The 14,747-nt window shown below is 25.7% G+C and overlaps 1 protein-coding gene across 6 annotated transcripts; it reads left to right on the top strand.

The window, feature by feature from the left end:
* The first annotated feature begins 7 nt into the window (after nucleotides 1-7).
* LOC126902632 (uncharacterized) lies at nucleotides 8-9,601 on the top strand. Of its 6 annotated transcripts, none has more exons than XR_007703270.1 (6): nucleotides 8-132; nucleotides 7,671-7,703; nucleotides 7,883-8,042; nucleotides 8,323-8,556; nucleotides 8,630-8,730; nucleotides 9,023-9,601. XR_007703270.1 is itself a non-coding variant. In XM_050680100.1 (5 exons), exons 1-5 carry the CDS (start codon nucleotides 52-54, stop codon nucleotides 9,049-9,051), a joined length of 537 nt encoding a protein of 178 aa, XP_050536057.1. In that variant the 5' UTR covers nucleotides 8-51; the 3' UTR covers nucleotides 9,052-9,601. The 6 variants fall into 6 exon arrangements, 4 of the variants coding, with proteins under 4 accessions (XP_050536057.1, XP_050536058.1, XP_050536056.1 ...); XR_007703269.1 differs by having other exon boundaries at nucleotides 8,626-8,730; XM_050680100.1 differs by lacking the exon at nucleotides 8,630-8,730.
* The last annotated feature ends 5,146 nt before the right edge of the window (nucleotides 9,602-14,747 follow it).

Raw genomic sequence — 14,747 nt, 5'->3', positions numbered from 1 at the left:
TTTTTTTTATAATTTTAACTAACTTAAGTGGTTAAAAGTCGAACAATAAAAATGAATGTGGTTTTGGGATTATTAACATGTATAGGTCAGATATTAGCAATGCCGACAACTCATGAGAGTTTTAATAATAAGGTATGTTAAGCCATTGAAGTATACAAATAAAAATAAGATATTTAAAAATTAAACTAGTGTAACAGTTATTAAATCTTTGGATTTTTATTAAATTTTAATCATTTTTTATTGTATAATAATCAATAGTAGAATATTTACACGCATAAAATACTGTTAATATTCTAAATTGAATTCAACTTATACATACAGAGTGATTGAAATATTCTAAAACACTCATTATCTCATAAACTATAGAAAATTTTAAATATTTGTAAAGAGAAAAAACATTTAATTCAAAAAACCTTACAATATTATGTAGTTATGTATATTATTTTATCCCTTTAGAGATAAAAATCCTTAAATTTAATTTTCTTAAATGGAAACCATAATTTTCAACAATCATATAGGAACAATCATACAGGAGGGAGTATAGGTGTAATGTCAATTGAGGATAAGATGAGAGGAAATAGACATAAATGGTTTGGCCATGTTATGAGGGTAGAGGAATCGGAAGCTATAAGAACAGTTATGGAAATTAATGTTGAAGGAAAAGGGGTAGAGGCAGTAGCGACTCGTGACTTGGACGACGGGACGATCGCACCCCCTACAAAAATTAATTAATAGAAGGAAATTAATTGTATATTCTCAATTCTACAATTTTATTAAAAATGCAAACTTTTAAATAGTAAAATAGTTATAATACATTTGTGGTATGCGAACAGTTGTTACCTTCAGTTATACGCATGCGCACACCAGCAGTGTTTGGACGACTGGCAGCGTCGTCCGAACAATATGCAGAAACGTATACTTTTAGACCCAATCGTGTGCGTGCGGGTGCGGTAAGCTGCTACCTTATGTACATGTTTTGGACGACCGGCAGCGTCGGCCATACGGTAAAATATTAGTATATTACTACATTGGGTAATTTATTTTTAGATTAACTACGTGTACGCTTATCGGTGTTATCGGTTGCTATATTAGTATATTTGCTATTATTATTTTCATTTCTATTTTCTACAGCGACCTTTAAAATAGTAATATGTGTATTGCGTTTTATTTTATTATATTTAATTTGAAAATTTTTTATATCTATGTATAGCGGCATTATATTTAAAGTCGCACCCCACCACCAGTAGCCACTGGGTAGAGGAATACCAAAAAAAAAAAAAAAAAGGGAGGGATTTATCATAAAAGAGATTTATGTTTGAATACTAACTTAAAAGAATTGATAGAAGATTGGATACTCTAGATGTAATAAAAAAATGTAACTTATTAATGTTTATAAATACTCGTTTTTCAATCAGTAACTTCAAAAATGAGGTAATAGAGAAAATCTAATTTCAGACTTGAAATTAAATTAAAAAATGGGTTTAGTAAAGTATATTTAATATAATCATATGATTTTACTGTGTAATTCAGTGTAAAAACAAATTTTATACTCCTATTGATTTTTAGCTTCGATGCGAAGCTGAGACGGTATTAATTTTACCATGATGTGTTTATTTATTTTTTTCACTATTTTTTCTCAGCTCTCTCTCGACCGATTTTTCTCAACATTACGCCAAAAGATCACAAATTTATCTTCTATGTAAAAATGGTTGCCGTAGATAAAAAACATGCAATTTTAGTGTTAAAATTTACGATTTCATATTTTATTTTTTCAACTTTAAATTACTATAACTCTTTGAAAAATGTATGAATCAATACAAATATTACTAGGATTTAAAACAGTAACTTTTGCACACAAATTAAACTTTTTAAACTTAATTTTTGAAATAGCTCCTGAATTTCTCCGACCTTGAAACATTTGGTTAATTGAAGTTTATGTTATATACTATGAGTTATAGAAAAAAAATTGGCTTGATGACTTTATTCTATATGTAAATGTACTCCAAATTTAGACAAAAAATATTATTTTGATATACAACTGAAATATTGAAATATTCTGTACAGTTATATCGTATAGTTATATTCTATAATATATTAATATTCAGAAATATTCCGGGCTAAGTTTCACTTATGGTTTTGTCTGCTAATGTGTAAAAATTGGTTTAGAATCAGTATATTTTTGTCACTGATTAAAATTTTTTATAGACCAGAGGTTATTTTAAATTATCTTTGGAAAAGTTTTTCATCAATCACTTAAATTTTTATAGATCTTTTTCACAAAAGTAATGAAATATACANCAATTTGTATAGATATTTTTCACAAAAGTAATGAAATATACAACTACTTTATAATTTTTTATAATTTCTTCATAAAATGTACAATAATAAATTATTGAACATCAATTTCATACTAAGATTAATTATTATAATTAAAACTCAAAATTACCTAGTATTTATTTATATACTATACTTATAAATTGTAAAACTTGTAATCGGTATATAAATAAGGTAATAGGGTTTTTTTTTTTTTTTTTGTATAATCCATCGATTTTTTAAAATTAAACAGTATTGTCAGATTTGCATCGAAGCATTTCTTATGATAGTGACTTTAATCACTGTAAGTTATTATCTTTGCTTGTTCCAACGGGCGTTCATCGTTTCCGCCAAACCGATAGTTTATACCTATCTACAAATCGAAGCTTGAGAACCACTGGATTCAATATTTTCAAAAGTAACCCGATAATAATTATCTACTTTTTACATTTAATCGAACTTTTTTCTATTCTATTATTGTTAGTTAGATAACAAGGCATTTATAATCGGTATATCGATAAATATTTTGCCATCCATTCTTTTTTATTTTACTTTTTTAATTAAAATGTCATTTGATTATATCAGAAGTAAGCGGATACCAATAAATGATTTTATTGAATAACTTTAAGTTTCGTTTTGCATATAAAGCAATACAAACGGGTAACATACGTTGGTGTTGTTTTGTAAAAGAATGCAAAGGTATCATTCATGTCAATGAGCTTGATAAAATTATTGATCAAACAGGTATTTATTAAATTTTTAATAAAATCGATTAAAGTTGATCTTATTTTAAATTAATTTAAATGTCTTATAAAACATACATGTAATGTCCCTTGTTCTGATCTCATAATTATGAGACAAAAATTAGCAGTTGCTTGTAAACGCGATGCTGTAGACGATATTTGTCTAACACCGCAAAAAATAATTTAAGGGGATATTCAATCATTAAGTAATAGTAATTTTACGGCAACGGTTGTATCATGTATTCGCCAATATTTACTACTAATCCAGCATCTATTAGTGAATGACATGTAATTATTGATGATAACATAGAAATATTAACTTAATGGTGCGGAGAACAATTTTTATTACAAACGATCAAGAGAAAAATATTTTCTTGTTTCTTGTTTTTAAATTATTTTTTCTTGTGATAAAAACCTCAAATTTCTTTGTAATTCTAAATCAATATATGTTAACAGAACTTTTCTGTATTACCCAAAATATTTTGAACAATTATTTACTATACACGAATATATAAACAATTACTATGAATCACTTGTTTGTTGTTTATTAAAAAATAAATTTATAGAAACTTATAAAAAAGCTTTTGAGGTTATAAAATATAAATGCACTGAATAAAATTTATTGCTGTATCATGATAATATTACTGTCGATTTTGAAGTTTCTATTCACATTTTAATGAACAATTTTATCTTTCTATTAATATATTTTTATAAATTTTAATAGAAAATCTTTATAACTATATTAAAATATATGGTTCTAATAATACAGTCTCAAAAAGCGTACGGATTAAAATTGAAATCTGTTTCTAAAACAAAAGAGGCAATTGAAAAATTAAATAAAAATAAAATTAGCCGATTTGAATGTATGAAATTAGTTTCCAACAACTATTGAAAAATGTATAGATCATAGATCTATTTTTTATTTTATTATTACACGTATTAGATATTTTTTAAGCTTATTATTAATATTTGAATTTTGTTTCAATGTTTTGATGACTTTTTATTTTCTTATAAACTATATTTTTATTATTTATTACAAAACTATATATACTTAAGACAGTTATCTATTATGATTTATTTACCTTTGGTAAAACGTCATATTTTGTTTATAAAAGTGTACCTATGTGATAAAATAAGTAATTATTGAAAATGACGTGATGGTGGAGGGAAAAAAATATTGTAAAAAATTACTTCATTTTGCTTATTAATATTAATACCCCACGCAAAAATCTTAAATACAGACCTGAACGTAACTATGAATTTTTTAACAAATTAATGTCAAAAATTTTGATACAGGCAGCTGCCTACCATAAAGCTAAATGGTTCTTAAATTTTTTAGTAGATAGACGGGTAGAAGGTTAGTTTGACGTAAACGAAAATCTCCCGTCTCAACTATTGCACGTCCCCACTGTGCTACCGCTTTACAAAATTAAAATGTTTTAATTCTACCTAAAAATTAACAAAAAAAAAATAAATGTTGATAACCTTTGTCCTTTGTTTCTAATTTATTGCAAAAGACAATTAAAAATTCTCAAGTTGATTTTATAGGATATATTATTAAATAGAAATTATAGAACAATGTTAATTATAGAACAGCAGGCACGTATTCAGAATCAATTTTCGGGGGGGTTAAATTTTTAATACATAATAAGTAATATTAATGCATATTACAAAAAAGTACATAATTATATAATTATAAAATGAAAATATTTTGCAGTACTAAATATATAATAATTAAAAATTTTATTACAATGAAACTAATGAAAAAAAAAATTTTAATCATAGAACAAAGTCAACCACCTTACGTGGCATTTTGGAAAATGTATTGATAATTTCTTCAATATTTAGTGGAATGTTTCGGTGGACTGATAATAAAGCTAAACCTGTTAGACGATCTTCATCGCAGTTATTCCTCAAAGATGTTTTTAATCGTCTCAAAGTTGAAAATGAACGTTCTGCTGAAGAAGTCAACACTGGGAGTGTTGCAAGTATTGATATTAAACACCAAATGTTTGGATAAAGATCTTTTGACATAACGTCTAAAGTATCGATTGCTAATTTCGGTAATTCTTTATTTGGTACAGCTTTCCATTTTTCCATCCAGACCTTCAATTCTGATTCAAATGTTTTATAAGTAGGTAATTATGTTTTATAAATCTTTCAATTAATTGACTTTTGAAGAAGTTTAAAAATGGCCAAAAAATTGATGTCCTATAATGTTGTTCCGGTGAATCAGCCAACAGAGTATTATAAAAATATATAGAATGCATAATTACTTGTGGCATTTTAAATGTTTCGTCTACCAAACTTAATACGTTTTCTACTTCTAAAAATAATTTGTGGAATTCTACCTCACTATTTTCACGAGTAGGATGAATAACTTGAACACAGTTTTTGACATATTCACAACACTCAAATAAATCTACATTTATTTTTTGTTGAGATTTACATAGAGGCAATGTTATATTGAATAATTTGTCTGTAACGTACAATGAAATTACAAATGAACTTGAGGTAATAGTTTTTGAAAGTTGAAATGCAAGTTGTGATATTTCTAAATTATAATAATGTTCGAGTTCCCTTAATGTGTTTGTTATTGGTAAATATAGTTCCTTAAATCGTAATAAGCTGTCATGGCGTTCAACCCAGCGGGTTTCACACATTTTTAAAAGCGTTTCGTGACTTGTGCCTGGAATTAAGTCTTTAATAAATTCATAAGAACTTCTGACCTTATTAGAGATTTTAGAAAGAATGAAGCAATAGAAATTATAGATCCAATACAATTTCTAATCTCGGGAATATTGCACGATTTACTTATGGCGAGGTTCAACGAATGGGTGGCACAATGAACGTATAAAGCTTGAGGTAATATATCACATATATTTTTTTGAACTCCATTATATATACCACTAATTATAGAAGTTCTATTCTAACCTTGACCCACTAAAAGTTCTTTTTTTAAATCTAATTAATCTATTTCACGTATTATTGTGTGAGCTAATCCTTTTCCTGATGCGTCGTAAATAGGATCAAAAGTTAAAAAATCTTCCCTAATACGATCTTCAATGTACCGTACACACAGTGACATTTGTTCTATTCGTGATATATCGCAAGTTTCGTCAGCTAAAATTGAAAAAAACCCGCATTTTTAACTTTGGTTACTATCTGAGTCTGAATGAATGTACCACAAATATTTATTAACTGGTTTTGTATAATAGGGCTTACGTGCACAGCATTTTCTGTCACATTTTCTAAATGAGTTTTTAGATTAAGATCTCCAGATTGCACTCTAAATCTTAACAAAGATCTAAAATTTCCATTATTGTTATCAGCACTAGAGCTAAGAATATGTCCACATTCATTATCTCCCCTTGATGCCAATTCTTGATGATCACAAAAAATAATTTTAGTTTCGATAATTGGGAACAGTTTAACACGATTTTCTAGATCTAAGTTTTTATGAGCTGAATCGATAGCTATAGAAATATCGGGTTTTTTACAATTCATTACTTTTAAAAATTCATCCATACGTAAAATAGACAATTTATGGTATTCTGCATTAGAATGCAATTTAAGACATTCTACAGCAAGTTTCCGTTTAATAAAAGGTTTACTTACTAAAGCTCCCACTTTTTGATTAGAACCTTTTCCGATGCATTCATTAGAAAATAATACACATATTTTTCATAATGCTCCTTCTAATTTCTGAGAATAAGTTAACCAATGAAACCGTGTTAACCAAGACATTTGGAATTTCTATTTTCTTTTTGACACCACCGAAAAATTATAATTTGTTGAAGGCACCCATGGATTTTTTATTAATTCGTACTTAAATTTATCATCAGTTATTCTATCATCTACATACCATCCAATATCTCGAAGTTCTAGTATTCTTCTGGTAGTTCTGGTGGTTTTGTAATAGAAGTAACTAAATCTGAATTTAATTGATGGTTTTTCTTATGAAAAAAATTAAAAATTGATGACTGAGATGGCATATTTTGTTTTATTTTTTAAGAAATGTATAGGATAAAATATTAATACAAAATACCTATGCTGTTAACAGATACACAGTGAAAATAATACAAGATCGAATGAATTATTAATCATATATGTTAACAAAATACTTCTGAAAATATGACTAAACGGGCAAAAAACCAGTGAATTATTGTAGTTATAAACTGATAAAGTCCATCTTCCGATTATTGGACTCAGATAAGATAATGTCTGTCATTTTTTAAAATTTAAAATAATGTCAGACTAATGGGCAATTGGGAAATGTACAAATGCTTAAAATTTTAATACAAACTGTAGATGTACAATTTTATATAAAGCTTGTTGTTTGTTATATTATAATGAATAAACATTCTTTTAAAATTTCGGGAGAGGGGTTTGAGCCCATAAAACCCCCCTGTATACGGCCCTGTAGAACAGCATTTATTCTTTTAAAGATTAGCGTGAGACATATCAATAGGCCTGTAGTATCTTTATTCAATCATTTAATTAAGTGTTTCTAAATTGTATTATCTTATTTTAAGAAAAAATGGTTTCATTCATATTTTTCATTTTTAATTAGATTATTATTTGTCAATAATTAAAGAATTTTGAAAATTCCAGAATCTTGTTCATGCTATACTTAGATTTCAAGAGGTAATTATTAAAAAATTATATTCTATTTTATTCAATGCAATTTTTTTTTCGTATTATTAATGTGTATTTAATAATATAAACATTGTTTTATAAATATTTTAAAATAATCGTATTTTATAGACATTTATCTAACTAATGTAATCCTTTATAATATACAACTTTTTATTTGACTATTTTAGAGCCGTCATCCAAGAACAGATGAGCTAGTTAAAAGGATGAGTAATTTTTTGTCGTTTTTTGATCAGAATAAAAGCGGTAAAATAAGTCTTAAAGTTTTTTTAGCTCTTGCAAGGTATTTAGGTCAAGACACAACACACTTGTCAAAATCTGGATTAAGTAGTAATAAAAATATTTTGATTTTCTCTAGTTTAATTTATACTCATTTCATACTTACTCAGAGTAATTATGAATTGAATGAGGTTAGAATAAGTTACTCTAACCTAATTTAATGATGTTTATGCATTTTCATACGGATGCATTATATCCAAAAAATGAATAGGTGTATTAATATGATTTGAACCCCTTTAAATTTATTTATATATATACATTTTCATTAGTAAGATTCTTCTTAGGTATAAAAGAATATTTGAAGTTCAAAAATGTATTCGTATCATTTTAGTGGATTCAATGATTAATATTAACACTCTCGTAGAGATGACTACTTATCCAATGAAAATGGTAGAAGAAAAGTTGTTAGAGAGTTTTAGACAATTTGACACAGAAATAAGTGGTTACATCAGTTTACCTCACATGCGTAGCTCATTAAATAGTGTCGGAATTGATGATAAGTATATATCAATTATACTTTTGAAGCTTGATTTTACAGACGAAAAACAAAAAATTAATTATTCAGGTAATTATGTAACTTGAAGTACAGTAATAGCATAGATAAAGTACATTTCATTAAATCTTAATTCCATAGGTAGAGAGAAACAAATAATTTATGTGTTGTATAAATAGCATATTTAGAAAAATAAAGTGAATATATCACAAGAGAAAAAATTGAAGAGCTCAGTGTGTTAGCTAAGTAAGTGGATTCTATTCAGAAAATCATTTTTCGTTAGTTTTAATCTAAAATAATTTCTGCATATTTGAGTGAAAAAATTCTGTTATTTATAAGTTATTCGAGAGAATATATAATCATGAAAAATCATTCTACTATTGCTATTATAGGTAAGTATTTCAGAAAATATTTTTTTCTAAAGAAAGTCAAAATGTGAACCTAACTGGTTGTTGCACTGAGCTCTACAATTGATTGTTTTGAATATATATTGTTCATATTTTTTGTATTTTAATAAAATGTTTTATAAAATTTTCAGACTTTTTGGATTTGCTGATAACTTTTTAAGAATTTTTGAAGATTTGGTTCTAATTTTAAGCTTACAAGTTGATAATATAATATTTTTTTTAAATAATTTGATGGTTAAATATATAATTAGAGTCATATTTATATGATTATAACAATTATTGTTTTTATATGTTATTTTAAATTATAAATAAAGATAGTAAAAATTTGTTTAACTTAAGCGTCAATGTGTTGCTGAGAGAATATTGGTTTTACAAAGTCATGCTTTTTTTGTTCATTCATATGAATACATTACTTCTATAGGATTAATTTTGCCCAACTATACGGCAAAATACAAAAGATCGCATCTATCTGAAGCAATAATTCAGAAAAATTCTCCCCCATTTCTATAATAAAAGGAAATGTCCTAAAAAATACTATTGTTATAAAATAGTTACTATTTATATTTTCAGTTTGTATTTTATATTGAAGTATCTTTTTGAAAACTAGACAGATTATCATGAAATATTATTGACAATATTTTAGACATTTATCATGTTGACGACATACTTTTTATGGAAATCCAAACATTAACCCAATTACTGAGCGGGGTATTTCTGCATCATGTTATCATGTTATCATGTTATCATTTTTTCTTTTTATTATTTTGTTAATGTTCAACAAACATGCGTCCTTTAAACTTATGACCAATTAAAGTAATATAATATAATAAAGCGATAATCTATAAATAATTGTTATTAACGTACAGTACATGTCAATTAAATTTGATTACAAGTATTATTTGAAATGCTTACAGTTTAAATATATTTTTCGAAAAAACATAATTATTTTACTATATTTTAAATTGTTCGAAATAAGCTAAATTGTTCTATTTATAAGAAATTAATTTAACAATAGAAATTATTTTTGGCTTTAAGCTTGTATTATATTGTTAGTACTACACTTTCATTGCTGCTGCAATTAAATCATCATTAAATATGGATTTTTACTATTGTTTTGGAATACTACTTTGTTTTATATGTTTTGGTATTACCATATCGATTTTTTCATCAGAAAAACACCGCTTTCCTAAAGGAATCACTTACAATGAGTTAAAGAAGTATTTATAATATTTATTATTAGTTATTACAATAAGTACTATTATTTAGTGGCTTGAGTGCCTTTTTTTATACATATAATTATCATTAAAAATCTGCTTAAAAATATGTTATACTTGTAACAGTTATATATGGTCTTAAATATAATTCAATTTCATATCAAACTCCTCATATAATGAACGTTTTGTAATTTTTGTACATTATCACTCGCATAATATTGAATTGGTGGAATAACAAGTTCCCTTTAGCTAATCTTCCAAATTCCAATTAGTCGCTAATCTATTAAAAGTTAAAAACCAATAAATGAACATGTTTTTTTCTCATTTAATTGAAACCTTTTCGCGTCCTCGTTGTAAGTGTTATATGTATATCATAAATGTATGTAAAACTTGTTCTTCTATACTGAAACTATTCGACTTATATATTATATGAAATATCTTAAATAACTTGTATAATAAAAAGGTAATGTAAGTGACAATCAATAAAACTTAAAGACGCCTCTATTTTAGTATTCAATTTTGTGTAGTAAAGTATGTTTGATAGGAAATTGTTTACAGTTTTTAAAATTGTCAACTTTTTAAAGTAATCGTGTTCATAACTAAAATAAAAGTTTCGTTATATGATCAAAAAGCAATAAAAACAATTTTAGTAATTTAATTAGCAATTAATTATTTAAAATCAAAAAAAAAAAATTTTAATTTTTAAAGAATAAATATTTTACAATTTTTTTATTCAATGATCGTTGTTTTAATCTAAAGCTAAGCATATTAAGTGGCATGCGTAAAAATATATGTATAGAAAAAGTATGTAGAATAAAAAATAGAGTATGTAGAAATATATTTTTTCATATTATTATGCAAAAAATTGTCTTATTTCATAAAAGCTTGAAATAAGGAATTTATGGCTAATCCGAGTAAATAAAATGAAGTCTCTCAGACTAATAACAAGTATCAACTTTATTTTATTAAATGATAACGTCCATTTTTAATTAGCGTTTAAAATAGGAAATTATCAAATTATAAAATGACTTATTGAAACCAAAATTTGAACGAATAATATGTAAATTTATATTAAGGGAGGCGCACGCTGCCAAAAAATTCTCATGATAAAAATATTTGTACCTGCGTTTCACTTCAGTTTTGATTTAAAAATTTTAATAACTTTGTACTGATCCAAAATTTGTTATGAATCCCTATTTTCTTAAATTTACCATTTTCTATAATTTAAGATTTCTGGGGGGACTGAATATACCCGTGGTAGTCCATGCTCGTTACAAGAGAAGACTAAAATGGAATGACAATCCTTGAACATGGAATGACAACAATGAATAGCAGCATTGTTTACATAAAATTTTCATTCCATAGAAATGAAAAGTGACAATTCAATATAGACGGCAAAAAGAAGCCACTGCATTACTATTCCCAACATTCAACATACACTTGAAGAATGGTTGCAGCGTCAAGTCGAAGTCTTTAGATAATAAAAATTAATATAAGTCAATTTAACTTATGTGTTGTCATTAAGGAATAGACAAAAAATGTTTTCGATAATTGATAAATTGAGAATTATATAAGGTGATTGCCCAACAATGATTCACGCAATATCTTAAAAAATACAAAATATTATATTCTTTTTTCATTTTAAAGATTTATTAAACTTTACCTATTACTAATTAAAGAAAAAAAAAATTAGTTCTCTTCTTACCACTTCAACGGATATCTTAAACTTTTGATTTTTAAATAACAACAAATAAATATCAGGCTCATAACACAATACTAAAGCTATGATTAAAATAGATAAACATTTTCATGATGGAGTATTGTAAGCCATAGAATTATACATTAGCGAAAACAACACAAAATTGGAAAGAGTACTAACAACAGTTCAATATTTTTCTAATAGCATCAGATGTAATGAAAAAATTTAGTTACTTCACAAGAAGTAAAAATATCTAATAACTTTAAGAAAAATCTTCTTTTGTTACTCTTGTTAAGAGTAGACTTTTATTTTGTAAATTGTTTGAACGCTATTAAACAGTACTATGAAATTAGGAACTATATAACTTTCCAATAGTACAAACTTGGTTGTGTCGTATATTCCAGTATACTCAATTAAATACAATTATAAATTAATACTAACTCTTCACTATTAAGCATTATTTAAACAGTATTAAATAACACTCTTCTCAATATAAGTAATTTTTAAAGGATTGCTAAAGCACAAATTCAAGGTACTCCTTGTATCATCATTTAAGAAGGTGATTCTTTTAACGATAGACATTTGATTTTTCTTAAAAATATAATTATTTTTGTTATATATTTCTTAATTTATCAATTATTAATACGATTTTGTTACTTCCTATATACTTAATAAGTGTAGTTTTTTAAATTAAAATATACATATTGAACTAGCTTATAAAATAAAATCTAATTAAATGGCCTATTACAACTTTTGACCCATTATTTTAGAAGTTACTACCATTTTAAAATATAGACTGGAGCTGAATGCAGCTACTTTTATCATAAAACATTTTTCGATCTCACCTAACCTGCCGCTTAGGTATAAAAGTTTTAATAAGTAACTTCTGAAATATTGGTCTAAAAGTTGTTATCAAACAGTAGTTTTTTAAATTAGATTATTATCTAATAAATAACTTAATTATGTATGTTTCCGTTTAATAACAAAAGTTAATATCCTTATCAAGTATGAGGGGTGAATAATTAATTAAATTTATTATTTAAAAGTAACTACTAAGTGATAAATTAGAATATATATAAGAATAAAAATTATGAAAAAAAATAGATTTTTTTTAACGTTAAAAGAATCATACTATATACAAGGCCATTAGTTAAGATTATAACAACAATTTTTTTGGAAAACATTTAAAATTTTTTTAGGGAAATTATTGTTTGATTCAAAAAACTCTGTAATAGTAAATATAATTATAATTTTTTTTCATCCATTCAGGAATAAGAAATCCAAAATTAAAGTTTCATTAATATTTAAACCCTTTTTTTTTAGTTTGATAGAAAAAAAAATATTTAAAGATTGTATTCCTATAACTTCTTTTATCCGATCAACCATTAGTGTTTTAAAATTGCTTAATTGGAATTTAAATAAAAACTTATCATTAATTTAGTTTCCATTATACAGAATGCATAATAATTCAATATAATATGAACCATAAATGATTTATAAAGTAATTATCAAGAAAAATTTTCCATATCGGTCATTTAACAATATACGATAGAAAACTTGTGTTGAATATTAAAGTATTTTATTATATAATAGAACAAGTAAGAATAACGCTTTCCTGGTAAAATTACTTAATATGCACTAATTTGTAATTTTTTTTTCAATTAAACCACTTGGTCACATGATTTTGCAAAAATTATTGCCGTGTGTCAGAAATTTGGCCACTTTCGATAAAAACGCTCGCTGACGTCGACATTTTGCGACTTGAGGTCTGAAATTTTCATTAAATCCGCTCAGACACATCTGAGTTATGATATAAAAAAAATGTTTAGTCCCTTAATTTTTAACGTTCTGTGAGCTTTTATTTTTTTAATCGCTGGGGACATCAGGCCACGCCATCTGCATTTTAAGCCATGAAAACGATTTTTTTACAATACTATCTTAATGGTCTTACAATTATGTAAATTGTAAGACCATTAAGATACATGTAGTACGAGGAAGGTAGAAAAATTTTTTTTTTTTTTAAATCAACGCACATATATTTATTTTGCCTTATTATAATTACGCATGTATATGTTTAAGGTGTTATTCCTTACATTCTTATTTTGTGAATTCTAATAAATTTAATAGTAATATATCGTACTAAATCATTTTTTTTTTATAATATTGAACTATTTGTGAATTTAACTTTAATCATTGATATAATTTTCATCTACGAATTTTTTTTTCATAAATCTCAGTTACAGTTTTGTTTTCTGAAAATAGTTTATTTAGTTATTAGTGGCATTTTCGAGTAAATAAATACAATTAAAAATATACCGATTTGTTAATTTGAATTTATAGATATTTTACAAAATTAAGTGTTATTTTTAATACATATTATTGGGTCTTAGAGATAAATTCACATTAATCAAAATCTATTTTTTAATATTACTATGAAAAAACAAATTTTGTTTGAGCATGCTATCATTATATTCATAAATTTGTATTGATAAATGAATATAAAAGTACAAAAAATTTATATACATGAACACAATCGTCATATTGTAAGATATCTAAAAATAATAATAAATAGAGGACCTAAAAAAAATATGTACAATTTGCCATAGGCGCTTATGGCACGGCGCACTTTAATCAACGCTGGCCCAAAACATTATAAGTAAATATACTCATTACCAGGCCCGAAGGGCTAAGAACAAAAGGCTGGTTCGACCGACGCCACGAAAAACTAAACAATTTACATAGCTACAATGTAGCAGACACTCGTTAAAAAAATATATANTAGACACTCGTTAAAAAAATATATAATAAATAGACAAAATAAAAGTTGCAGCACACGCAACTAAAATTTGCCGTTACAGACAGCAACCAACAAGATGGTTAATTTCCGATAAAATGCCGGACGCTCGGCCCCTCAGTCCGATGGAGACACTTCGGCTAGTCTTT

This window comes from Daktulosphaira vitifoliae, unplaced genomic scaffold (genome assembly GCF_025091365.1).
Source record: "Daktulosphaira vitifoliae isolate Bord-2020 unplaced genomic scaffold, ASM2509136v1 Scaffold_3, whole genome shotgun sequence".
Classification (NCBI taxonomy): Eukaryota; Metazoa; Arthropoda; class Insecta; order Hemiptera; family Phylloxeridae; genus Daktulosphaira; species Daktulosphaira vitifoliae.
The sequence above is the reverse complement of the archived record's forward strand: the minus strand, read 5'-3'. Positions and strand labels throughout refer to the sequence as shown.

What these genes read in the sequence shown, in the direction of transcription:
- LOC126902632 (XM_050680099.1), top strand. Translation starts at nt 52, where the DNA reads ATGAATGTGGTTTTGGGATTATTAACATGTATAGGTCAGATATTAGCA. An exon ending in CTATACTTAGATTTCAAGAG is followed by an intron (nt 7,704 to 7,882) that starts GTAATTATTAAA and finishes TGACTATTTTAG; the next exon opens with AGCCGTCATCCAAGAACAGA. An exon ending in GTCAAAATCTGGATTAAGTA is followed by an intron (nt 8,043 to 8,322) that starts GTAATAAAAATA and finishes GTATCATTTTAG; the next exon opens with TGGATTCAATGATTAATATT.